Genomic DNA, 27,994 nt, shown 5'->3' with positions numbered 1-27,994 from the left:
TTACTTAGTGAAATCTTCCCCATTTTTATTGCTTTAGCACTATTGAAGTAATGACAGGTGTGTCATTGAAGCATTATCAGAGCCCACCATGCAGTCCTAGCTCATGTCTGTCACACTGCTTGAGGCCACTTTGCAGGCCTGCTTCAGGGATCATGGCTGGAGAAAAACAACATCCTCAATAACACCACAGAACCCTGCCAATCAACGGGAAATACTGATTCCTGCTCAGCCAGGAAGGCAGCTCTGCCTTGGCCACACAGACAGTCTTACAGATAACTTCTGTTAATTTGAAAAAAGACCCCAGAAAATACCAGTGTGATTAATTCTGTAATTGCTTCTAGAGGAAGAGTTCAACTTCTGCTGCCCTGCCTCTGTTCTCTTTTTAAATGCCCCATGGTCAGAGCTGCTGCTGCAGGGCACGGGGTGATCAGCTGAGGGAGATGCAGAAGCAGAATGCAGGACAGGGACATCTGTCATCAACATTAAGCTGCTCAGGCCGGGGATGTCAGTGTGACACTCAGGGCTCCGTGGTGGTGGCCGGGCTGGGGCAGGTGGACGCTCCCTCCCTCCCTCAGCTGCTGTCCTCCAAGCTGCTGCTGCAGGAGTGGAACCTCATGGTGCTCAAGGGGTCGGACACGTACCCTGCAGGAGCAGAGAGGGTCCCTGCAGCTGGCACGGAGCGCTCCCTGCCCTGAGTGCCAGCACAGCCTGTGCTCCGGGAGCTGGGGCAGCGCTCTGCAGTAGCTCACCGTTTTGGTCCACGGGTGGGTACTGGAAGTTCCTTCTCATGTCATCCAGAGACAGGCCCTGAGACGGGGGTTGCCCAGTGCTGCAATTTAAACAGGAGGTGTCAGTGTGCAAGACTGATGATGGCACATCTCCAGACCGTGAGAACTTTTTTTCCTGAGTGGAAGGAAGGAACAGTACCATGAGGCATCAGCCTGGGGCCTGGCCACAGCAGTGCAGTAAACAAAAAGAGCAAGAAAAAGTCATGAAGTGAGACCATGACCCCCAGGCATGCTGGCACTCAGCTACCCTCCTCAGAGTAACTGCCCTCAAGTACCCCATTTGGGGCTTCACAACTGTCTCTGGATTGCCATTTGGAAACAATTCCAGGCATCAGTCCAGGGTCATTGACATGCTTTTTATGTGTCACTGCTAAAAGGTTCTTGCAAATACATTTCTCAGGCAAGGAAGATGGTGGAATTATCTTCCAGTCATAGACCAAATCCACTGTCCTGCCAACCCTGATCCTAGAGCTGACGGTTGCTGTGTTTGCCCTTGAAACCAGTTCTGCGAGTGGTAGGGTATAATAGCTCAGGTATTTACTTAATGGTACAATGATATAGAACCCATGTGTGTTCCTGCCTTAAAAAACATCAGGAGTTCTTCTTACCCTTCTGTAGCCATGAAATGAGTGATACCCACTTTTAGCATGTACCCTGGTAGGACGAGTCCCAGCAATGCTGACTCCCACAGACCTCTGTCAGGCTCTTCCTTACACAGCTGTCTCTGTACCTGCTGGAAGGCTCTGGGTTCTGTCTGTCTGTCCCTTCCCTTCTCAGCAAGGACGCTTTCACCTCGCCCCGCTGCCCTCCCCGTGGCAGCCTGCGCTCTGGGACGGACAAGCTGCTGGCCTCGAGAGAGAGCAGAGGCGCAGTGCTCTCTCCTGGCCCTGCCAGCTCCCAGTGGCACAGCCCGGTTCTCACTCCAGCCCTGCCAGGGCAGCCGCGGGCCCGGGCTGGCACGCACCGCTGCGCCCAGGCCGCGTAGGCCCGCGCGTTGACGGCGTACTCCAGCTCGAAGCGCGAGCGCAGCGCGGCCACGTGGCTGCGCCCGGGGCCACCGCGCGCCACCAGGCAGTCCGACGAGGACGAGGGAGACAGGGACCCGCTGCTGTTGCTGGAGGCCGGAGACATTAACTGCATTAAAAAAAAAGAGAAAGGTACCATTATGGCATATTTACAACTCTTGTCTCATCTCTCTCTCCTAAGTCATATCCCACTTTCCCTTGGACTTTTCCAGCAGCTCCAAAGCCACCGCTGTCCTTGGCTGCTGCCACTGTCCCTGTCCCCACGTGCACTCCCATCTGCTGGCACTCACACAGACCTCCCCTGCTGGTAGCCGGGTCCTTACCTCAATATTGCACAGACACTCCTCTAACTTTGTGACAACTTCTGAAAACTCTGGTCTGCCCTGTGAACACACCAGGAAAACCAGAGCTGGGTTAAAAATGGAAGGGGGCAGATGTGATGTGATTAGATTGACACACAGGGAAGGGATGAGCCACAGCCCCCATCATTTCCCCTCTCTGAATTTCATGGTACAGCTGTCAGTCTGTTTGGGAATCTGATGAAATCTGCAGGTTCAGTGCTGAGCTACAACATGAAGACCTGTGTGCATACGAACTCTAACTGCAATTCATCTTTTTTTTTTCTGTAACAATTAGATTTGAGCTAATGATGACTAGATCACAAAAAAACTATCAATAACTTACTGGCTCTGCTCTTTAGGCTGCCTTTCTCTTTGCCCATGAACAGGACTTCAGACACAGCAACTGCAGAGATGAGCAGTGGACAAGTTCCTGGCCAGCCTGCCTGTATGGCCATCCTCCTCCCTCCCTTGTCCATGAGAATTGCACTTAATACAACTAAATGTTTACTTCTTTACAGAGCTCAGCCCTAGACCTTATGGCAAATTCTCTGGCTCTAATTAAAGCTCACAAATCCAATTAGCCAATGAAAAAGGCTTCTCAGGAGATGCTGCTAGTCTTCTAATCACCAGCTTGCCTTTGGAAACAGCTGCTGTCAAAAGTTTCTGGGAAACAGATGTTCAAGTACCTGATAAATAGAAACAGGGACATGGCACATGGGAACTAGTTTTCAGCTGGGATGAGCCTTGAATGAAATGAAAGACAAATAAAAGGATACATTTTCTAACTTGGAGTCATTTCATGGCCATCCAGCAAAATCTCTGCAGGTATACTCCATTTTCTGCCTTTTTTTTCTTTAAACTGAGCAGACCTTGTGGAGAATTTTGACCTGTGAACACTCATTGAGCCCCAAAACTCACCTAACAAATGGTAGCAAAGTAAAATAGAGCCTAATAAAGAACAGTAGCAAAAAACTCTTAATAAAGATAGTTTTGACAAGGTTTTGCCCACATCTTGTGCAAAGTTCTGGCCATCCATGGGCTAAATGAGCCATTTTATAGTTCCTAGTTCTGTCCTGAAGCTCTAAAACACTGGCAAGATGAAGTGACATTGGAGTCATACTGATGGGTAACAAACTGCACTGGGACTCTAAAAAGAGTTTGAAAATGGTTTCTCCTTACAGGGGCTGACTGGCTGTGGGAATGCTGACAAGACACAGGGACTGCACCCACCTCAGTGCCTGCTTAAGTCAGCACTTTAATATGATACCTAATTAATGAATTTTAAATGAATGTGTGTTACATGCTGTCATTAACCATTGCTTACAAAAATCTGAGAGCAGCAAGGAATTTTCTACTCATTCTGTAACAGCTCAAGTCATAATCAGCACTACGTGATTAATTAAGTTTTGTTGAAAGGCCAAATGTTAATTTACTTTCCTCCTCAATTCACCAACTCTGCTGCATTTCCTGACACACCCCATTGTCTGCCTGGGGGCTTTCTGCAGTGACCCTTCCCACAGAAACTGTGATTTTGGGGGCATCACCCAGAGCAAAGCGCCCATTTTCCCTCTGCTGGGGGCACTCACCTCAGGACAGGCGTTCCAGCCCCTCATCAGCAAGGCAGAGATGGGCTTGGGGATGGAGTAGCCGATGGGGGGGCGGATGTGGTGATAAGCCATGTCTGCTGCTGCTGCCGCTGCAGGGCACAGCCAGAGACACCCGTCAGCACCCGGAGTCACAGCAACCCCAGCAACAGCCTACCCACCGCTGAGACACCCATCAGCACCCGGAGTCACACCAAGCCCAGGAACACCCTACCTGCCACTGAGACACCCGTCAGCACCCGGAGTCACAGCAACCCCAGCAACAGCCTACCTGCCACTGAGACACCCGTCAGCACCTGCAGTCACACCAACCCCAGGAACACCCAACCTGCCACTGAGACAGCCGTCAGCACCCGGAGTCACACCAACCCCAGCAACAGCCTACCCACCACTGAGACACCCATCAGTCCCTGCAGTCACACCAACCCCAGCAACAGCCTACCCACCACTGAGACACCCGTCAGCACCCGGAGTCACACCAAGCCCAGGAACACCCTACCCACCGCTGAGACAGCCGTCAGCACCCGGAGCCACAGCAACCCCAGGAACACCCTACCCACCACTGAGACAGCCGTCAGCACCCGGAGTCACACCAACCCCAAGAACACCCAACCTGCCACTGAGACACCCGTCAGCACCCGGAGTCACACCAACCCCAGCAACAGCCTACCCACCACTGAGACACCCGTCAGTCCCTGCAGTCACCCTGGTGCCAGGAACACCCTACCCACCACTGAGACACCCATCAGCCCTGCAGTCACACCAACCCCAGGAACACCCTACCCACTGCTGAGACACCCAGCAGGTGGAAACCTACTGCTGAGCCATCCAACCAATGGGTAAAGGCTGGATGGAGGCTGGAGGTTCAAGGGGGCTTTTGCCATCACACCAAGAGCAGTCTGAGATGCCCATCACCATGGCCACAGGCCCAGCTCTGCTCACAGGTCAGACTGCAGTGAGGGTCTCCCTGGCAGAGGGGGCTGAACCCCCCTCCTTGCCCATGCTGGCCCTGACCATGTCCTGCAGCACTCATGACCCCTAGCAGCTCCTGTCAGACATCCAGGGCTCAGAATCTCAGGAGTGCAAAGCGCAGCCCTGGAAATGCTGCTCTGCTGTTGTATAGCCCCCTTACCCCCGGTTTGTGGATGCTGTCCTGAGGAACACAAGGAGATGCACCAAGGAATGGCTCTGCAATCCCAACAATCATGTGAGAGACAGACACCCTGTAGTCAGAGAGTCTTGTTGCTAGTCCTAGACCTAGACAGGATAGTTCTGCACTCTTCACCAAATGCAATATCTCAGTATTTAATAACATACTTCAGTATGATATGGGTTAAAATTACACAGAGTAGCTACTTCTCAACTTCACAGAAATTTAAAATATTAATTCACTGAGCATGTTACCTGGTTTCAGGTGAGCAAAGGGAATTTCCCCCGTTAACAGCTCCCAGAGGCACAGAGCGTAGCTGAAGACATCGGCTTTGATGGTGTACCTTGTGCACTGGGTGAACACCTCAGGGGCCATCCAGCGCAGGTTCTGAGCACCAGCACACAGCAATCACACATTAGCAGGCTTTGCTTCCCCACACAAGCACCTATTCCTGTATTTGTATGTTGGTTTTCCTTTGTTTCCTTATTTCCTGCCTCCATCACTCCATAAAATAATTGGTAATCTGCCAGGAAAAGCTTTCCCCTGGCTTGCAAGATCATGTCAGCGTGTTACAGTGCATGGTACGTAACTGCATTAGCTTGGTGCTGTCTCAGGCCCATAGAGCCAGGCTGAGCTGGCTTAAAATCACAGTGGGGTGAGAATAAAAACAGAACCCCAGGCTCAAGGTCTGGAGACCACATCACGTGGTCTGAGAGATACATGCATATATGCCATATAATAGGAATTAATTACTGCTCCAGCTGGCAGAAGTAAAAGCTGGCAATGGCTGCATTGGGCTGGGGCCTGCAGACCCCCCGTGTGAGGCTGCTTCACAAGCAACTCATCTCTCCCTGGGGTAATGGGCTCAGGGTGGATTTTTAGAGTCCTTGTGCTCCCTACTCTCCACCCATGCAGTGAGTGCCACTACTGAGTGCCAAGGCCTGGGGTAGCACCACCCATCCTCTGGCAGTGCCCCCTCCATCCCATCCCATCCCATTATCCCATCCCATCCCATTATCCCATCCCATCCCATTATCCCATCCCATCCCATTATCCCATCCCATCCCATTATCCCATCCCATCCCATTATCCCATCCCATCCCATTATCCCATCCCATCCCATTATCCCATCCCATTATCCCATCCCAATCACCCATCCCGGCCCACATTGATAGCTGGGATGGTGTGAACATTCCTGGCCATGGAGTGACACACAGGACACCTCTGGACTCAAACCCATGAAGACAACAACTGTCTTGTAAATCTGACTGTGAGCAACAGACTGTGGTGAAGAAAAGAACTGCGAAATAAGGGAACCAGTGCTGAGTGGCTGTCAGAAAAGAACCACCTGCCAACAGCATGTGAGTAGGGAAAAGAGGATTAAAAATAACCCTTTAGTAAGGAATGGGAGCAAGAGAGCTCCAAAGACAGCCTTAAAAAGCATTTTGTACTGCTGCAGATGTTATATAGTCCTTCATCTCTGTTATTGAAGACAGAGGAAAAAAATAAAACCTAGACAGAGAAACATTAAGAGTACATCTGTCCATCTATTCCAACAAATGTATTTCCAATGTCTTCTTCTCCTATACCTGTATGTTTGATATTAATTATGTGCATCAAAAAAAGAAACAAAAGAAACAAACCCCAGGTTGTTTTGTCATGTTGTCTTCATCCAGGGATTGCAGAAATCGAGATTCTGAAGCAGAGCAAGAAAATTATTACTCTCAGGCCAATACACTTATTATACAGAAGTCCTACCTTAGGTCCAATTCCAATTACCCTCTCAGTAAGCACATATTTAGTTTTAGAGAATTTGGGGTTAATTTATAAGTGTTTAATAAAAACTCCTTACCTCCAAAATCAGCGACTACTGCATGACCATCCTCATACAGGAGAATATTGTGACTGGGGAAAAAAAAAAACTATAGGTAATTGTTTGATAGCATCTTAAAGATGGTGAAAATGCTACAGTTTTTGGGTCATAGCTAAACATTTGAGTTCAAATCACCTCCTTGGATAGCTAAATGTCTATAGGCATGCTCATATTTACTGTTATAAACTACACATTACCCCAGAGAGGGCAAGCCAACCTTTGAGTGATTTGCATGCAACAAATCCAGAGAGACTTTTAGAAACTGGCAACAAAAACACAGGGTTTCAAACAAAATAGAAATTTGGGGAAAGACCCACAAGCTGCTTTAGCTAGGTCACAAGTTTCCAGTACCTCTGGAGATGAAGATTTCCCTGCCCCAGCCACTACACCTTCATGGCATAGGGCTGTGGAAGGGCTGAGCAAATCACAACATAAGGAATGAGAACACAGCAATGCTCTCAGGATGTTTATCAAATGCTGACTGAGCCAAGAAAATTCAGAAGAGTGAAAAGTATATGAAAAACAGAAATGAAAAAGCTGGCAAGAGTTTCATGAGGAGGGAAAATGGAAGTAATATTGATGGTCTCAACAAAAAGCACAACTTGCTCATATTAGAGCTGCGGATACAAACAAGAACAGCCAAGTGAGGAACACAAATTTTACCAGATAACAGTCTTAGGACAGAAAAAAATTTAAGCTTTCCCAAGCAGGACTCCCACAAATCACTGTCTTCAAGATTTCCACCTTCACCTAAACCCAACCCTTGGGATGATAAATTTAATCATAAAAATGTAACCATGACTCTCTTGATTTATATTCAATCTGATTTTAGCTCTCATATGTACTTTCCATCAAAATATTGACGTGATTTTAGTATGACATGTGGAATTGTTTTGAGACCCACACCATATGCCACATGAAAATATGAATCAAATACAAGGCTGAACTGGAGAGACTCGAAGGCTGTGCCCCAGGGTGGGTGTAGGTACACAAGTCATACAAAGTCAGACTTTGCTGTGGTCTTCACTCAAATTTGGCCTCTGTCAGTAGGGACAGAAATTATCACCATGTCTCAATGTGAATAAACTGCACTGAGCTCCAGCTTCAACTTCAATCTATTCCAGGATTGTGTAGAATAAATCCAGCTTGACAAGTCAAGACATAATGAAGACCTAGGCTGACAGTTTGTGTGGAGAAGCAGAGAAATAAACTGAAATTCCCTTTCTCCTCATGTCATGCATCAGCCTTTCATAGAATCACAGAATCTTTGAGACTGGAAAAGAAGTCTCCAGGACCTCCAGGATCACAGAGTCCAACCTGTGACAACCCCCAGCCTGTCCCCAGCCCAGAGCACTGTGTGCCATGTCCAGCTGTCCTTTGGACACCTCCAGGGATGGGAATCCACCACTGCCCTGGGCAGCCTCTTCCAATGCCTGAGCACCCTTTCAGTGAAGAAATTCTCCCTCATGCCCAGCTTGAACCTGTCCTGGCCCAGGATCTGAGCCACAGTGCAGAAATGCTCATCTTGGTGCTGAGTGCATTGATGGGCATGTCTGAGAGCAGGCAGCAGGCTCTGGGGGGGTTTGTCAGACTGCACCTCCAGGGAGCACTACAGTTACTGATCTTTCTTTTTTAAAGTAAAAAATACACCCCACAGAAATAAGGCTTGGAAGGTACATCTTAAAATGTTCTTATTGCCTCAGTTGCACTTGAAAATTTGAAAACCTCAGATGAAACAGGTATTGAGTTACTGACTTTTCTTTTTTAAAGTAAAAAATACACCCCACAGAAATAAGGCTTGGAAGGTACATCTTAAAATGTTCTTATTGCCTCAGTTGCACTTGAAAATTTGAAAACCTCAGATGAAACAGGTATCCTTAAGCTTGTGTTTTAAGAAATACAGCAAAAAAAATCCAAGCTGAACTGAGCTGGCGGAAGACTAATATTGAGTTCAGCAGAATCAGAAATTAATTGCCCTCTGTTAAGGTCACACAGGGATTGCAGTGGTGAGAGGAGGCATTGTTCTCTTCATGAAACTGTGGAAGGAAGAAAACAAGATAAGACAGAGGAGTGTGCTTTGTGAAAGGACAGGGTGCTGGGGTCTGCCAGGCACGGAGGCTCCTCTCTCCCATGGCAAGTGACAGGCTCAGCATGTCCCTTTCACAGGGATTCGGGCCATTAAGAGATCCTTCTGCCTTTAACGTGCTGTGGGTGTAATGAAAAGCAATGGATATTTTAAGATTTCACAAGGGATATTTCAACAAAGAGGAGTCACAGACTCCATCCTCATTACCACCAGGCTGCTGTCCTCTCTTTCATGTCCCTCACCAAGCAGCTCTCAGAAGTGTTCACACATAGTTAGAGTCATCAAAAGCAGGTCAGTCCCTCAAAGGCTTCCTCCAGCCATGTTCAGATGTAATGGCTTAAATTAAATGGATAATAAAATGGTCTCTCTTTTATTAAAGTGCTATAATCATTGTGGCTGCCATCCCTCACCACGGTGTAAGTGGTAATAAGTTGATGCATGTCACCATTTCTGATGGCTGTCAGAACTGAAAAGCAAAATAAAACTCCCAATTATTCTTCAAATGGAAGGATAACCCCTTTTCCAGGGTAGAGACACGAAAGATTAGTTTTCTTCTCTATTCTGTCAAGCCATATTGCAGGTTTATTTAATGCATTATATGCAGTGCATTAGATTTCAGAATTCACAAAGGTGGTTATGCGTTATGCAAAAATTTAAGGTAAAAAATATGAGGCTCCTGTGAAGCCACTGGCAAAACTTAACACAGAATTTCCCTCTTAGTCTTTCTCTTAAGCTGTTGCAAAGATTTTCATCTGGTAATTGTGCCTGTGGGTTGGCTGGGACTCATGCTGCAAACATGACTCCTGCTCTTGCACTAAACCTTCAGAAGCAGCACACATCAATGGCACCAGCAACCCCAGAGCACATTATCTTCTGACCCTGACAAATTTGATCTGTGCACTGCTGTGGGGCTTTCTGGCTCTCTAGGAGGACACTGGCTTGGGTTTTCTTTTGAGGAAATCATTATTTAAAATCCTTCAAGGCAGAACCGTTCTCCTAAGAGCCACCAAGGCATGGAGCTGCACTGTGAGGTCTCAGCCCTGGCTGCCCCAGAGCAGCTCCACAGGCTGCAGAGTCAGGCACGGGGCTCCTGGCTCTGCCACTGCCTGGGAAGCAAGGCTCTGCCTGGAACAACACAGGTCTGTGGCCTGGCAGGACTGGGCAGGGATGCAGGTACGTGGAGGAGCCTCAAAGGACAGTGGGGGATGCCATTCCAGCCTGCCCGCTGCTCTGCAGGGCTGACAGAGCTAAGAACCACGCTTGGGCTTCAGCAAAAGGATCATTTTCACCTCCAATCCTGCAATCAGCGCAGCTCAGCTGTTTCATCCCCTGCTGCTGCAGCATGCACAAGACTGCTCCCACAGCTAGGACAGACAGAACGGGCTTTTCCCTGCAGACACCGAGGCCTCAGTGCTCCCACTGGGACGCACCAAAGAGATGGATGAGTGCCCATCCCGTGCAAGATCCCAGCTCCCAGGGGCAGCAATCAGAGCTGCTGTTAGCTGTAAAGGAGCCAAGCAAACCAAGGAACACACCAACTCTGTGATTATGGGGAAATATTTACAGTAAAAGGGACAAAGCAAAGGGATGGAGATGAAGCGATGAGGGAATGTGACCAAGTGCCCTTTGACAGGCCGTGTTAGGCTGAAACTCAGCACTGGAAAACAGAGATTCAGGAAAACAGATGCAGGAAAACACTGTGAGTGACTGCAGCCTTCCAGGACAACCACAGCTCAGCTACTGTGACTTGTACAGGTTTGTATAAACCCCTGAGATTATTTTCAGCTGAGTGCTAATGAGGTTGCAGGAGACTGCACATTGTCCCTTTGAGCTTTCATGTTGTCTAAATTTTTAGGTTAGAGACAGAAACTGACCTGTTCAGATCCCGATGTATGATGGGCTGCGTGAGATTGTGGAGGTACTCCATGCCTTTGGCCACATCTACAGCAATGATTAATTTAGACTGCAGATCAAGAATTCTGTAATTTGCAAAAAAATAAAAGATTACTTGAAGTTAATAGACAGTTGAAAATTATTCTGATCTGTAAATCATGCAACATTTAAAACTGTTTTACATACAAAATAATGTCACATAATCTATGTAAAGTAAATCTATGTACTGTAAAATAATGACAATAGCAAGTTTGTGAAGACTTATCAGTTTACCTTGTATACCCAATAAACTGAACCAAAGCTCAACATTTTCTAGGTGTTCCTTTCTCTGTTGTCCTATGCTAAAATGAATATTTACAGCAGCTTAGGTCCCCTGCTCTTCCAAACCCTGAGAGCAGGCCCGCTGGTGGATGAAGGCAATACCTCTTCTGCTCGTGGAGCAGGGAGAAGAGCGATCCCCCAGAGATGTACTGGGTGACAATGGCAAACTGGCTGGGGTCATCCAGGCAGGCTCCCACGAACTGGATGACGCAGGGATGGTTCAGGCGGCACAGGATGGAAACCTCGCGGCAGAACATGTCCACGTCAGACTTGGAGCAGTAGGTGTTGGCTCGGTAACTTGGAATTGACAGGAAGCAGAAGGCAAGGGCATCATAAAATGTGGGCTTTTGGAATGCTTCAAACCAGGTGGTTGACCAAGCAGGATGGAAAAGCCTGACGAACTTACCGTTTGATTGCAACAATTTTATTTCTACATCGTCCCTTATAGACTTTTCCAAAAGACCCTAAAATAGTTTAAAATAAGTAAGCTCAAACATGTTTGTTATGAAGATCAAACATTTAAAGTGAATGCACTTTCAGTTCTGGTACCTGAGCCAATGATCTCGTGGAACTCTATCTCAGAGAGCTGCAGGTGGAAGTGTGATGGCAAACCAGCTCGGAGGAGGAGCACATCAGCCTTTTCTGCAAGAGAAACGCCCACTCTGTTTGTAAAACGTGGCCAGGGGGAGGACCACGCACAAAAGCACTGCACTTCAGAACTCTAGCACTGGGAAAGCTGATTTTTGCTGTAAATTCACTGCTGATCCTGCTCCCTGCTACAGCAAAGCCCAGTGACAGACACACCTTGCAATGCCACAGGGCTCTCCTGGCTTTAGCACCAGCCAGCCATCAGCACTGCCCCTCGTTCCCAAACTCTGCCTGCACCACGGGATGGCAGCACAGAATTCCTTACATGGAGAATTCATCCCTTCCCTCCGGGTAGCCAGTGCTCATTGCTGGGGATGCTGTTCCAGAGCCGACTGGGTGACATGTGGAATCTGAACTTTGCAACTGAATTTAGTTGTTAAATGTCTCTATCTTGTTGATCTTCTTAGTTTATTATTATAAAGTTCATCAGAATATTTCTAAACAGAGCATTTTGATGCTGCTATGTAAAGGATGTAAGGATTTGATTATATTCAGAGTGAACATTTAAAGTGGAAAATTGAAACTACCACAAAAAAATAAAAAGGAAATATCTTAAAATACCTTAAAATATTTATCTGAATGTTTCAGCTGTATTTGTTTCAGAGCAACACAAATTATTAATTTTTTTTGGAAAGAATTTTTCTTATAAGGATAATTCAGGCATTCTATGTTGTGATTTAAATGATTCTTATTTGCATTCATGGAGAAATGGGTATTTCATTAGTGATTTTTTTTTTCACATCACAGCCTTTCCTCAAAGAAATAAAAAGAAATAAATATATATTTTTTAAGTGAATGAAAACAAAGCAAATACAGGAATTGTCATTATACTAAGTAACAAAGCTAAGTATATTGTTTCCTAATATTATCCCAGGGAAATGGAACAATGTACCATAAAAAGTCCAGGAATAATGAATCCTGTGCAGGATGTTCAGGCTGACAAACACATTGGATCAAAGGACCACAAAAGTTCATGTTTTCCCTTGCCATTGCAAATACCTTTTGTCATGCTTTTAATCTTCCCCAGCGGGGATGGCACTGACACGTAGGAACCATCTGAAATAAAGAACAGAGTGAAATTAGGGAGTTAACGACAACATGGTGATGGTGTTGATAAATGAACGAGTCAGTGATGCCAGAAAGAATTATTAATAAAGGGTGAGAATTCAGATAAACACACTGGCACATCTGATGGGAGTGGTTTGGGCTGGGATACAGTTAATTTTCCTCACTGTGCCAGGCACAGCAGACTGGGGTGTTGTATGGCTGCAGCCTCGAAGGGAATCTGTGTATGGCCAGAAAATGGTGAGTCCCATGACTGTGACTTTATTTGTGCTGGACAGGACTGACCCAAAGCTCTCTGACAGGGGTGCAGCACTTCCAGAGATTTCAGCAGTCTTTGGATCAGGCCCTTTGAATAAAATGATGGCTCAGCCCATACCTCCTCCAGGCTGGGAGTATTCGTTGCAGGGGGATTCATCCTGAGGTCTCTTGTAATGCTTCAGGAGGGTCACAATTGCATCGTGACCTAGGAAAGAAAGAGGAATACAAGGATTTGCAGGTAATGCAAAAGACTTTTTAAAAAATTAATTTATACGAAATCAGGGGATTTTTAAAAAATGTAAAACATGACTAAAAAATATGCAAATACAGGGTGATGTTAATCTAAACCTACTGTGATTCCAAATTGTACAAATATGGGAAATTTCTGCCAGCAAAAACAAGAATACTATTTTCTTGAGTCCAGCTACTCCTAAAATGTAAGATATGGAAAAGGAAAAACCCTGCTGCAGAAATCCTGCAGTGGAAGTTGACAAGAGTCTTCAGTGAACTCTTCTTGAGTTTGTGCTGGATTAAACTAATGCTTAGCAGAGATCTGAGATGACAAATTGAAGGGCTGGTGTTTATAACCCTCAGTGCCCGGGGAGCAGGTGTGGGAGCTCTGTCTGCAGGCACTGGCAGGTTATTTTGCAGCCTTATCTCCTGCCCAAGCTGCCCTCTCCTTCCTGCAGAGCTTCTGTGGGTTTTGTAGCAGAAAGCGGAAAATTGAAATACCTTTCTCATAAGCCCACATCAGACAGGTCTGCTCATCCTTTTCTCCACTGGACCTGCTGGGATCACAAGCTACAAGATTCATATCAGCTCCGTTATCCAGCAAGAACTGCACAAGGCGAATGTGGCCATGGTAGCAAGCACAGTGCAATCCTGCAACACCAGAGAAGTGTGGGGAGCACAGCTGTCAGAACGTGGCCACGGGACTGCAGCAACAACTGTAAAGTGCAAACTGATCTCCTCGATAAAAAAATATGTTGTCAAAAAAATACCTGAGGCAAGAGGTGAAACATTAAGTCTGCAAGAACCAACCTATTGCCTCTGCACAATGTGCCACCACTTGCTTTGCCACCTGCAAACCACATTTAATGACCCTGTATGTGAGAAAATCAAGTGGAAACAAAGGCAGCTCTGTGTGGTGGGGACAGGAAGGTGTGCAGCCCTTCAGACACTACATTCCAGAAGCCTATCTCTTTGCAGAATAATTTCTAACACTACTTAGAAGCCTTAATATGGGAGGAACAGTTTACACCAGGTTTTGTTACTCATATACACCCTAATGAGCCTGATACATCCTCACTGAAGTCTTATCACTTCTATGCCTCCAGTAAAAATATTTCAAAAAAGCTGTGCTCTGAAAGGTACTTGTGTGCTGGAAATCCTGGTGGTGTATGGCTTCCCAATATTTGGTGCTGGTATATACCCCCATACACAGTAAGTATGGTGATGTTACCTGTGTGCCCATCTCTCCCCTGATGATTGATGCTTACGACATTCTGGTCAAGAAGAAACTTGACAAGTTCTATGTTCTTTCCATAGGTGCAAGCACTGCAGAAGTAAAGGGAGTGGTGAATGCTGTAGTCCATAAAAGAGGTACTTTGGGTAGCCAAAAAAGAATTACAAAGAGTTAAAATGCAGTAATAAAGGATCATTAGAAATGTGCAAATGCATGATTAATCCACCAGAGCCTATTAATTTTTATTGTTTCAGAAACATTCTCATTATTGCTGAACCACCTAATTTTGCAGAGTTGTGCAAACCCTCTGTGTTGCAAAGTGCCTCTTAAATAGCCCTTTACAAAATTCCAGCAGGCCAACAAACAGTCTTCTGCCACCTGGGTTCTTGTTCAGAGTACCGGGCTCCAGCAGGCATCCAGGTGGAACAAGCTCTGATCCCAGCTCCCAGGCTTGACAAGGAGAGGAACCATTGCCCAGCCAGGTGTTGGGGAACCTGATCCTGCTTCTGCCTCTTGCTTCATGCCCTGTCACATATCTCATGACAGAAATCACCCTCCCTCTGTAGCTTCCTGCTCGCTCTGTCCCTCACCTGGCTGCTGGGGAGACATTTGTGATTCTGGGTGGTGTGTGACATTTGAAATTCTGGGTGTTGTGAGACATTTGTTATTCTGGGTGGTGTGTGACATTTGAAATTCTGGGTGGTGTGAGACATTTGTTATTCTGGGTGTTGTGAGACATTTGTGATTCTGGGTGTTGTGAGACACTGGTAATTCTGGGTGTTGTGAGACATTTGTAATTCTGGGTGTTGTGAGACATTGGTAATTCTGGGTGTTGTGAGACATTGGTGATTCTGGGTGTTGTGAGACATTGGTAATCCTGGGCGTTGTGAGACATTTGTGATTTTGGGTGGTGTGTGACATTGGTAATTCTGGGTGTTGTGAGACATTTGTGATTCTGGGTGTTGTGAGACATTTGAAATTCTGGGTGTTGTGAGACATATGTGATTCTGGGTGGTGTGTGACATTTGAAATTCTGGGTGTTGTGAGACATTTGTTATTCTGGGTGGTGTGTGACATTGGTAAGTCTGGGTGTTGTGAGACATTTGTAATTCTGGGTGGTGTGAGACATTTGTAATTCTGGGTGGTGTGAGACACTGGTAATTCTGGGTGGTGTGTGACATTGGTAATTCTGGGTGTTGTGAGACATTGGTGATTCTGGGTGTTGTGAGACATTGGTAATCCTGGGCGTTGTGAGACATTTGTGATTTTGGGTGGTGTGTGACATTGGTAATTCTGGGTGTTGTGAGACATTTGTAATTCTGGGTGTTGTGAGACATTTGTAATTCTGGGTGTTGTGAGACATTTGAAATTCTGGGTGTTGTGAGACATTTGTGATTCTGGGTGGTGTGTGACATTGGTAATTCTGGGTGTTGTGAGACATTTGTAATTCTGGGTGGTGTGTGACACTGGTAATTCTGGGTGTTATGAGACACTGGTAATTCTGGGTGTTGTGAGACACTGGTAATTCTGGGCGTTGTGTGACATTGGTAAGTCTGGGTGTTGTGAGACACTGGTAATTCTGGGTGTTGTGTGACACTGGTAATTCCGGGTGTTGTGCTGCACATTTGTGTAAGTGGAGCTCCACTGACAATGGCATTTGAACACCTCACCTGTGGAAAGCTGTTTCACTGAATATATTTTCTTTAGTGAGACTTTCTGTTCCTGAGAGCTGAATTATTTCCTTGACAACTTCAAACTTCCCATTGTAACAGGCACTGAAGAGGAAGCCAGTACAGAGGTGTTACAAAACCAGCCTTCCCAAGAGCCCCAAACCTGTCCAGTTGCTGCTCCAGGGCACTCACAGGTGCAGAGGTGTGTCTCCATAGATATTCACCACGTGGGGCTGCACCTCGAAGCTGCTCTGCAGTAAGAACTTCACAATATCATGGTGCCCAAACCGAGAGCAGAAGTGCAGAGGCACATGATCTTCGTTGTCCTGAGCATTCACTGCCGGATGACCCAGAAAAAGATCACAGAAAGGATTTTATCCTTAACACAGTGTGTCTGGGATTGTTTGGGATATTTAGTAGGATTGTATGTGCTGTGTCTATGCATTTTGAAACCTCCTGGAAAAAATATTTGTGGATGTATTTGTTTAAAATTGAAATTTCTGTATCTTTTGGATATCAAACCCACATTGCTCTGTGCCACCTGCAGTGCACTGTCAAGGTGATTTTCAGAACTTGGAGCATGACTGCTTTCTTCCAGCTGCAAACTTATTGAGTCTTTTGACAAAGCTTTCCATGAAGGAAACATGAGTTATAAATGACCCTTAGAAAGAGCAATTTTGAAGCAAAAGTATGATAATAGCAACACCAACAGAACTGGGAACGTCCAGGCAGCACAGAACTGCTGGCATCTACCAGCAGCAGCCAAATATTCCAAGGGCAGGTGCACAGAGTGTCCCTGGGGGATCTGTGAACTGCAGATGGGAATGCTGGAGGCTGCCAGCTGTCACGGAGCACATCCATGCCAGGAGCTCCTGCCTGCTCGTGGGTGGGACGGGCAATGGCTGCGGCTCTGGGCTCACTGAGAGTCACACCGTGTCAAAAGAAACAGTTCAAGTTTGTGACCCCAATTACTGCTCTGCTCCGAGCAGTGCCAAATTTATTCCAGTTCTTTCTCCAGTTCCTTTCATTCCTGGGCACTAAAGACTTTTCCTCTGCTGCTGCATTTACAGCAAGTTTCAAAGCATGCTACTTTAAGAGCAAAAGGCTTCCCGCTTCCAGTCTCCCTTTTCTTTTTTTCTGTGCTGAAGATTTTGAGTTTAAAGAAAAGGACCTGAAACGGTGCCCCAGATTCTTTTCTTTTGGTATAAACTCTCTAACAGAGGGCAAACCTCCCACTGCCTTGTCATGATGAGAGAACGTCTCTTTTTTCCCCCGTTTACTATAATTATATCAGCCCAGTGCACACACATGGAGGCTGAAACACCCTGAGCTCACTCTGAAAACAGCACACAGACCTGATTGTGCTGCTTCCCTTTTTATTGCAGGAGGAGGATGTGTGATTGCAGGCAGGACTCACAGAGAACATGGTAAACTGATGTGCTAACGAGCAGTACGTTTCCAAGCAATGTACTGATACTTCCCAAAAAACATTTCTGTCTCTTACTCTAAGAAATTAATTTTTAAATAATTTGGAATTTGCTCAGTATTTCAAAGAATTGTAGAATGGCCTGGGTTACAAGGGACCCTGATCTTTAAGTCAGGGACACTGCCACTGTCCCAGGTGCTCCAGCCCCAGTGTCCAGCCTGGCCTTGGGCACTGCCAGGGATCCAGGGGCAGCCACAGCTGCTCTGGGCACCTGTGCCAGGGCTGCCCACCCTGCCAGGGAAGGATTTTTTCCTGGTCTTTAATCTAACCCTGCCCTCTGTCAGTGTGAAGCCATTCCCCTTGTCCTGGCACTCCAGGAGTAAATAGTCTCTCTCCATCCTTCTTTAAGGCTCCCTTCAGGTACAGGTAAGAATCTCTGCACTGACAATCACAACATGCCAAAAATGTCACCTGTAAGCATTTGTATGCCTTGGTGGGTGTGTCAGCAGTATGCAGGGGCACACCTGTGACACAGGTGACACACAGGTGGCACAGCAGTGGAGGAGAAAGGCTGGAGTGTGGCACATTTTGTGCTTTCAGCATTACTGAAGCAGCTAAAGGAGTGGGAACAGAGCAAGAACAAGAACCCGGCAGAACTGCCAGCTGCACGCTGACATTAGCCTCAGGAGAAAATATTTTACATTTTATATTAATGCAGAATATAAGCAACGAAGTGCAATGTCCCAGCCTGAGTGACATCACTGCGAGGCCACCTCAACTAAGAACTCATCCAATGCCCAAAGTGTGCTAAGACGCTTTTGTTCAGCCCATCAAGTCTTCACACAGGAAATTTCTCAGACAGAAAATGGCCCACAGTGAAGAGAGGGAAGTTTGTGGAGCATAATAAATCATGTGCTACAAAATCCCCTTTTCTGTGGAATTTTGACTTCCATATGAATTATTTTAAATTACCTGCTGCATAATTTTGACTTAAAATTGTTCTCCTGTACCTCATTCACTAGTTCTCTGTGCATTTGAGTTACTCTGACTACACATCCCCACCACATATTCCCTGCTTGGATCAATGTCCAAAAAATAATCCACCTCTGTATATTCATCTTAATTTTGTTTTCTGCCCCTGTTTTTCACCTCTAACTTATTACTGAAAATAGAGTAAACGTGAGATGACAAACCAGCATACTTAACCAAGGAAAGCTTTCCAGCTGCTGTTTTCTTGTTTTAGTTGTCCAAAGATGATATACAGTCTCACATACAAAGAGTATGTGCTAGGAAGCTAAGACTCTGTCTAGAAAATGCAGTGTTAAAGATGATTTTTAGATATATTTTCTTACCATCAGCTTTGCTTCCCTCTTCCATCAAAAGCTTTGTGATGTTGAGAAAGCCTTTGGCAGCAGCCAGGTGGAGAGGTCTGTCCCCAACTTCACCACTCGCATTCACATCGGCTCCAAACTTCAGTAACAGGTGGGTTACCTAAATATTTAATTAGGGTTAATTAAAACATCACATGAAAATAAAACCTTGAGAAAACCAGATACAATAGTGCATTGGGTAATACTATATGTGAGCACCTCTGTAAAGTTAAAACAGGGAGAAGAGATTCAATAGAAAACTCATTTTGGAGTTACACGTCTACAAAAACATTAAAATGGTCAGAAGCATGCAGACACTCATTCTCAAGCACAGTCTCGGTGGTGGAAGGACACCAGAGCACCCAGCAGGGCAGAGGAACAGCTCAGCCCCCAGGGCAGGGCTGTGCCTGCCCGTCACCTGCTCGTGGCCGCGGTAGGCAGCGATGTGCAGCGGCGTGAAGAACACGGCGTCCTGCACGTTCACGTAGGCGCCGTGCTGCAGCAGGATGTCCACAGCCTGCAAGGAAACCAGCAGCAATGCCCACCTCGAGCGCGCCGCACGGACCAGGGCGCGCGGGTGCTCAGGCAGCGTTGGTGATTCCTCTCCGTGTGTGGAGACACGAGGCTTGACTCCATTTCAGATGGCTGATTTATTATGTTAGATATTATATTAAAATGCTATATTAAGACTATACTAAAAGAACAGAGATCAGAAGGTTACAACAAGAACAGAACAGAATAGAATAACAAAAATCCTGTGACTGCTCACAGCCTTGGCACAGGTGGCTGTGATTGGTCATCAATGGAAAACAATCCACATGGACCAATCATGGATGCACCTGTTGCATTCCACAGCAGCAGATAGTAATTGGTTACATTTCTCTCCTGAGGCTCCTCAGCTTCTCAGGAGAGGAAAAATCCCAGCAAAGGATTTTCATAATATCATGGCTACAAATCAGGGCTTTGGGACCTCATGCCTCCCGTTTAAAGAATGTCAAACAGCCCCAAACAATGAGATAAAGGTGCAGAGCCGGACACAGCGTGTAAAGGTGATTAACTTACAGTTCTTGGACTGAACACTGAATGTCACTGATGCTTTATAAATGAGCCTGAAAATCGGCGTGCCACTAAAAAACCTGATTTATGAAGTAAGAGGCACAGAAATGGCTGTCTGGAAATTCTCTCTCATAAACAACCTTAATTTGCTTTTAGCCATTATGAACAAGGAGCTGTAAACATATCAGAGTTTTTAGAAGTGAAAAAGTCACACAAAATGAAAGAACCTTTTAAATCTAAATGTGTGAAGGTAAATCCTCAAACATGGAAAGATTTCTTTGTATTTTAGAAGAGAAGAGCTCTTTGGCGTCAATAACTAACCTTAAGTGCTTTCTTTCAAATTTCTACTTTTTTTTGGTCCCTCAGGAGGCCCATTTTTTTCAAAAGCCATGAACTCTCAAGAAATGCCTTGCAATAGAAGCCTGAATGAAACCACTTTGGGTTCTACACTGAAGCCTGAGGGGGGTTTTCTGAAGCACGGGGGAATCCTTGGGCTGAGGATTACTGCACAAGTTCTGATGGGTGCAAAGGTTTGAATGTCAGGATGATGGAAGACACTGGACCAGGAGCCACGACAGGTGAAGAGCTGGGATTGAAGGCTGCCAAGGACGGGGCAGGGCCAGCTCCTGCACTGTGCTGCTCACACAGGTGCCTGCCCACCAAGAGCAGGGCAGCCAGTGCCAGCTGCCACTGTGCACATCTGTCACCCGCTCCCTTGGCTCAGACCCCCAAATCACAGCAAATGTGCATAAACAAGGACAGTCAGTTCAACCCAGGGAACTCTGGAGTGCTCAGAGGACACAAACCCTTCCCCAGCAACATTAGTGCACAGGGATTGCTTCTTTACACAACTGCAATTATACTTTTTTCATAGGATTGCCTGAAGATATTTTCTGCACAACGTCTGTGCCCTGACGTATGTAAATGTCTCCATTTCCCATTACTTTGACCATTTTCCTACGGCATCAGCAATGATTTCCCCTGGAGGCAGCACTGCAGGGCCAGGTCTGATTATTGCCAAGTCTGGGGGTTCTGCATGCTCCCTGGAATGCCCTCAGTGCTGCATCACTCTCGTTGTGATCCCCTCGCCCCCTTCACAGACAGTCAGAATTTCCCTTGCTAAATGGCACGTGTGTTGACATCCTTTACTGCTGATCTCAAAAAAAGCATTTGACTACATCACAAAGATCTGAAGAAAGATCCCCTGAGATCTTTCTGCTGGCTGTTCTAGCAGCTCAGCAACAGGCTCTCATGGGATGGGTGGGAATGAGCTCAGGTGCTAAATAAAGAACACACTCCATTATTTAGTTAACACAGCAGATTCCCTGCACTCTGTTTCCCACGTCTGGCCAATTTTCAATATCTTGGTGGGCCAGAGGTGGGAACACAGAGCCAGCCAGCCAGGGATTTAATAGTTTGGTGGCTTTCAAATGATTAGTCTAAGACATTTTCCAGCAAACTACCATGATAAAACTGAAGTTGTAGCTGCTGTCTCTGAAAAGAGATGTTTGGGCCTGTAGCTTTTACACTAATATGACTGAAATTTCTTTGGATCAGCCTGATTTTAATTTAGCCATGAACTGTGAGTCTGCAACACTTTCAGGGATGTGACCATAACTCCAATTAATAACTCCATACTCTCCTCAAACTGTTTGGGAGCTGGAATTAAAAATTTAGATTCATCTAGAAGCCTTCAAGGTGGATCTTCAAGGTGAAAAAACTGTGTTGAGTGATGTGGATCCATCCCTGATGATGAACATAAAACTAGATGGGTTTTGACACATTTTCCAGGCTGTAGCAATGGCAGCCGTGCTCGCTGCTTTGTGATCCCCTGATAAATAGAATTTTGTGTGCTGTACTAAGCAAACTCCACTCAAGTGTAAATGATGAGAGGGGTACAGAGACAGGCTTGATAGTTTCTGAGACAAGATATCTTTCTAGGAAAGAAAAAAGGAGTCTTAGAAAGCACTGAAAGCTGTCATAGGCATCACAAGTAGGAGGCTATGCTGGAGAGATGTGCAAGGATAGAAATACTTCAGAAACTAAGGAGAAAAAAAAAAATTTTATCCTCAGGAGACTGACAGTGAGTGAAGGTGAAGCTTGTAACCCAGGGGACGTTCCCAAGCTGCAGAGAAAGCAGCTGGGTGGGCTGGTCTGAGGCAGCCAACAGCATCCCCGTGGGGTTCACACCAGCACAACCTGCAGAACAAGGGGAACTAATGCTTCCCTTCTCCTTCTACAACCAAATGTTATTTCAAAACAATACTTTAAACAACTTGCACAATATTCTTACTTTGAATTTTTTCTTAAAATTCTCTTAAAGGTTTATTCAGAAGTTTTTTGAATGCTCAAGTCAATGATTTTCACTTCAAAGACAATTAATTAAGCCACTCTTAAGGTTAAAAGGATCCAACAAAAACCCCATGAGACAGACGTAAGGACTTTGTCTTTTGGAAAAGGGCAAGGGATAAAAACTCATCCTTGTAAGGGGGTTTAAAAAAATTATTCCATGTTTCCATGAATATTAATGAAATAGTGGACAAAACAAGGTACTTTATCTGGCAGAGGAACTTCTGAGCTGACTGAAAATTTCACAGCTATGTAAAGAAGGAAAGCAAGAACTTGGACTATAAATCCTTGGTTCCCAGAGCAGCAGGTGAACCAAATGAGTTTAAATATATAGAGTCCCCCTCCATTTATGGAGGTGCTTCTGATATAGAGTTGATCGTTCCCAAGGAAGAAAAAAGAACTTTCAAAACTACTAACAGTTTATTTCTTATTGAGTTAATACTGTTGGCTTGCGAGCATCCTAAACTTGCCCATAACCTCAGCAGGAGCTCAGGATGTGGGAGCAACAGCAGGTGTGCCTTTGGCAATTACAGCAGAAGGCCCAGATGTTTTAGAAATTACTTGAAACCCCAGAGTGCTCAGAGAAGACCTCTTTGTACTGTCCACAGAGGAGACATTCAATACCTGTGAATGAGACCATCCTAGAGTCAGGGCTCAGGTTAACAGCTCCACCATCATTCTGCACAGAACCATCAGAATCAAAGAATCATCAAGGTTGGAAAAGACCTCCAAGACCTATCAAGTCCAACCTTTGACCTGCGTCCTTTTGTGCATGTTTGCTCAGCGTAAACATACATGCACAGACACGATTTTCCGGAAATGCAGAAAAAATCAGGCCGGTTCTGTGTTGTGCTCTGAAAGACAGCAAGGCCGAACAGAGCGGCCTGCCCGCAGCAGCACGTACCTTGCGGTGGCCGGCGATGGTGGCGACGTGCAGGGCGGTCAGCGCGCCGTACCCGACCTGCTGGATGTCGGCCCCGCCGTGCAGCAGCGCCGTCAGCAGCTCCGCGTCGTCCTGCAGGCCAGCGTTAACCCTCACGGCTGCCGGGACAGGCCCTCAGAGCTGAGGGAGCCCCAGCAGCCCTGGCTCCCCGGCTGCGGCACCGCGGGCCGCGGTGGACAGGGCCCAGCGTGGCCCGGGGGCTCCGAGTGCCACGCGAGGCTGGGCGAGCTCTGTCCGGCACCAGGCCTCTCTCGACAGCTACACTGAGGCCTGGCTGTTAAAAAAGTCTCTATCCTGATTTTATGGTGGCACCGGACAACTCCTCTGCCTTGAGTTGCGCCGGATGTCTCCACCAGCCATTCCAAAGCCATATCCCACCCCATGGATGACCTGCAAAAGCACAAGCTGGTTCCTGTGCGTGGCTCTTTATGGGGCAGTTTCCCACGCACCACAGATGTGAAAGTTATGTTTTCACAGAAATAATGGCTAGAGAGCTCATCTAGACAGTTCAGACAAATCAGTTGCTCAGTTCTGATTTCCTGTCCCCAATTCTATTTAAAATAATTTACCTTATAAGCTGCCAAGTGCAGAGCTGTAAATCCATTTCTTGTTAGTCTGGATGGGCGCAGCCCTTTCAGCATGAGAGTTCTGATGTGGGATTTGTTGCCTTCACAGAGAAAAGCAGAAAAAAAGACAGTTACAGGAAAGATGAGGTCAGAAGATCCTGCGTGAGTTTGAAGCAGAGAATAGATACCTTGACTGCTGACCTGAGGCAAGTAATAAAATATGTATTTTGAAACTTCAAAATGATGAGGTTGATGGAAATATCTCATTGGCCAGGACAATTCAGGTCTGGCCACATACAAGCTCACTATTTGTTCACACTCTAATGAGGATTTGGTAAGGGTAACTGAGCTTCTAGAGAAGCTAACTCCTCCTTTAGCATCCAGAGCATGCTGCAGAGAGCTCCATGAACCAGACAGTGCTTCTGGAACCTCTGGCTCCTCAGTCACTGAGCTCTTCTGCCATCTCAGACCCGGAGCACTGCCCTCCCTACACAGGGCATCCTTACAAGGACATCATTTTGGGCAGTGCTAATTGGGTCCATTAATGTGGCCCAGGCCAGGAGCTTTGCTCCGACCTTTCTGACACACAGTGAATAAATACATAAATTCAATAAATTCATCTGCCTTTTGAGTACTTGTGACAGTAGCCAAGGACAATGTCAGATCTAGTGGCTCTTTGCCCTTCTCTGAGTGCTCACAGAACTAATGATAAGTGTGTGTTTTCCTAAACTTCCTCTCAGCTACCCCAACGGTGCTGATATTCCCATGTATTAATGCATCTTTGGATAGGATCTTGCACTCAAAAATGACAAGTAAAAACCCACTAATTTTTCAGTAGTGCAGGATCAGGTTGTTCCTCATGGTGAACATCTAACTGAGATTGATAAAATCATTTATCCATGTCATTAGTCAGTACTTTGCAGAGCTGAAACCTCAGGGTATAAGTCTCTGCTTCTCTCAGCCAATTTCTGCTGAAAATTGTATAACAAGAGCAAAGCAAGTGCATGAACTAATGACTTTTTTGTGGATAACAGAGCAGCTGTGTGGATCCAAGTGGAAAATCCTACCATTAGTATGTTTGTACGAGCATCCCAGAACACATCTTGCCCCCTTCCCTTGTGTATTCTGACGTGCTGTCTGGAAAAGCCCTATCAGCTGATGTTTGTCACTAGAGCTTTTCAGTTGTTCTTCTTTTAATCAATGTGAAATAAAATACAGATATTTTCATTACAGTAGAAAAGTTGGTGCTGAAAGTATGGCAAAGTGCTGCCACAACAAGGCAGCTACAACAAGGTCCCTGTCCTGGAGCCCGAGCCAGGACAGAATCCAGAAACGTGGAGCCAGAAACGCGGAGCCAGGAGCGCTCTGTGATGGGTTTGGTTAATGAATGCACACAGAAGCAATTCAGCCAGGAGTGCTCTGTGATGGGTTTGGTTAATGAATGCACACAGAAGCAATTCAGCCAGGAGTGCTCTGTGAAACTGTAGCAGTCATGAGAGACACCTTAAACGAAATAAGAAAACTAGCATATGTAAGAAATCATGAAAAGACTCTTGCACTTGATTCCAGTTGGGATGATCTATGGACTTTCAAAAAGGGTTGGAAAACTATAACCTTCACTGTGTGTACACTTGTTAGTTTGTTCTTATTTTTCTGTTTAATTAAAATAGTGACATCTGCTGTACAGAATAACCTAAGCAATTCAGGATGAGCTGAACACCTGAGCAGGTCCTGCTGCATCCTCCACAGAGCTCGGTCAGACGGAGGATCAGCTGCACAACCCTCACGCCGGGCAGCTCCTGCAGCTCCAGCTGCACTGCTCCCCGAGAGCTCAGCCCTGCTGCCAGGCAGAGCAGAGCCTGCTGCAGCCAGGTGCCCTGCCCCACAGCTACACCTACCCCCACACACGCAGCACAGGTGCAGCAGCGAGAGCCCGTTCTCCGTGCGGTAATTCAGGTTCACTTTGCAGAAGGCTTCATCCGAGCTGAAAAAGGCATTTTGCAGGTGATTACTCCTTTCATCTTCCAGCACCGTGTGGGGAACGTTTAAAAGAGAAATCTCAGTGTAATTTTTTTGAGACACAAGGCTGAATTTATACCCAGTTTACAGTCTGTAAATCCAGAAATACTTTACTACTATCAGGTTGAGTGGCCCAGATTTGTTGTTTTCTGAGAAATCCGGCTAAGCAACCGCAATATATACATTCTAAATTTATCTAAATCAGGGGAAATAAGAGGAAAGACTCTTTAAAAATATAAACAATCAATATAAACTCAGCACATCTATTAATGCAATAATAACTATGATGTATTTTAAAAATACGTGTATTGATTTTAAAATGGTGAGTAGAACATGCATAGAGCAGGGGCCACCTTGCTAAATGAAAAGAATAACCAGGAAAAACCTATAAAAAAGTGAGTTTATATTCCCCAGATGAAATCACAGGGACAGTGATATAACTGTGCTTGCTTACAGGTTGTTAAATGAGACAGTACTTGGACATTCTAGCTTTTGTCATCGAGCCTTGTGGGTTTCCTTCAGCAAAGACTGATTTGTTAGTGATCCATCACACACTCTAAGTAATTACATTTGCTAAAAATTAAATAGACCTACAGTTAATATTGCTTTGGAGAACCTCAATTTTAGCCTGCCCATAGAAGTTTCCATTCAGTATCAGCACACCCATGACCCTGAGTTTGCAGAACACTTGGATTGGTGTAACTATAAACCCACCCTGAGGCAGGAGCAACCATTACACATATTTAACAAGGTTACAATAAAAAAAAAAAAAACAACAACAACAAAAAAACGTTTCAATACTTTTCTCAACTGATTTCCAGTCTGTGAGGTGGGAGCTTGCTGCACTGGAGCTTTGCAGGTAATGAACACATCTGTGTTACTCAGCCTGTGCTATCCTGAGAAAACCAATATTATCCTAACTTTGAATCCACTGCTTTTGTGTTTGCTTACAGTGGTGCACTTCAGCCATATTCCTTGTGCAGAAACACATCAGCAAAACTGAAAAGTGCACTGACAAATCATACATTGTACTAGAGCTAATTATTTTACCAAAGTATACAGGTGTTTGTTGTAAAATACTGGCATTAATAACCAGCAGCCACTAATTTTGGTACTCTGCTGGGGGGCTCTGCCCAGCACTGTGATGACACAGTCCCAAAAATAGACATAAGGAACATGCATTCCACACGGGAGAAACTCTGTCCACATAAAACACCTGAAACTGAAAATACTGTTTGATAACAAATAGTCATTTAAAATAAGTCAGTAAAGAGATTCACAGAATATTTTACCTGAAAACATGCTTTAACTCTGCCAGCTCCTTTTCCTTGATTTGCAGGTCGTCCTCCAGCCGCTCCGTGACTGTGGCATAGGATTCACTGACTTTCTTCTTCCATTCATCTACAACAAAAACTCCAAACTGATAAAGCACTTCAAAGCACAGAAATAATAATGTCGCCAATGCAACCAAACCACTTGATTTTTAAACACCCAATTGTACAATTTCATATATATTTCTATTAAAGTTTAAAATATTACAGCTATTAAACTGTTCCTGCTGCAGCCACTACAGAAACATATACAAGGATTTCAGAGACAGTGCATATGTATTTTCATATTAAATAATATTCAAGAGAAAACTTAAAGTTCAGGTTACATTTGCTAGTTCTTTTTTCCTCAGCACAGCAGAAAAAGGTTAGAGACTTAAAGGTTTTTCTCATTAAGTATGAGTTAAATCAACATAGTGTACAAGTTATTATGATCTTATATAATTGCCCAAATAAACTTGGTTTAGTAGCTTTTTTGTCTTGTCTTCTTTCACAGCCTGTATCTGGGTTAAGTTACGAACAATACCTGAGCCTTGAACTCAAGAGTAAACCAGGAATGAGTTATCTCCTGAAATACCATTTGCTCCTTGCTGATGGATGGATGGCACACTGCCTGTAAAAAAGTGACATTAGTTACCCGTGCAAGTCTGGGTTGGTCTAGATTTATAATTTCCCATTTGTCCAATTTATCTTCTTTGTTTCAGCAAAGTTCTTGCAGTAATATGATTCCCTGTTCTGGGGCAGCGACAG

General features: G+C 45.4%; 1 protein-coding gene across 2 annotated transcripts; it reads right to left on the bottom strand.

Moving 5' to 3' along the window:
• Positions 1 to 4: 4 nt before the first annotated feature.
• On the bottom strand, positions 5 to 27,987 carry LOC121332648 (serine/threonine-protein kinase TNNI3K). Of its 2 annotated transcripts, none has more exons than XM_041398323.1 (25): positions 27,882 to 27,987; positions 27,209 to 27,317; positions 25,796 to 25,881; positions 23,901 to 23,998; positions 23,293 to 23,403; positions 19,402 to 19,500; positions 18,966 to 19,104; positions 16,380 to 16,524; positions 16,188 to 16,292; positions 14,515 to 14,609; positions 13,785 to 13,934; positions 13,171 to 13,257; positions 12,729 to 12,785; positions 11,631 to 11,723; positions 11,488 to 11,545; positions 11,184 to 11,378; positions 10,742 to 10,846; positions 6,761 to 6,813; positions 6,552 to 6,604; positions 5,163 to 5,295; positions 3,741 to 3,850; positions 2,137 to 2,196; positions 1,753 to 1,922; positions 750 to 829; positions 5 to 642 (listed from the first exon to the last, which is right to left on the bottom strand). In XM_041398323.1, exons 1-25 carry the CDS (start codon positions 27,919 to 27,921, stop codon positions 572 to 574), a joined length of 2,502 nt encoding a protein of 833 aa, XP_041254257.1. In that variant the 5' UTR covers positions 27,922 to 27,987; the 3' UTR covers positions 5 to 571. The 2 variants fall into 2 exon arrangements, with proteins under 2 accessions (XP_041254257.1, XP_041254258.1); XM_041398324.1 differs by lacking the exon at positions 27,882 to 27,987 and adding an exon at positions 27,771 to 27,828.
• Positions 27,988 to 27,994: the final 7 nt, after the last annotated feature.

This window comes from Onychostruthus taczanowskii, unplaced genomic scaffold, assembly GCF_017590055.1.
Source record: "Onychostruthus taczanowskii isolate IOZ18803 unplaced genomic scaffold, ASM1759005v1 scaffold144, whole genome shotgun sequence".
NCBI lineage: Eukaryota > Metazoa > Chordata > Aves > Passeriformes > Passeridae > Onychostruthus > Onychostruthus taczanowskii.
The sequence above is the reverse complement of the archived record's forward strand: the minus strand, read 5'-3'. Positions and strand labels throughout refer to the sequence as shown.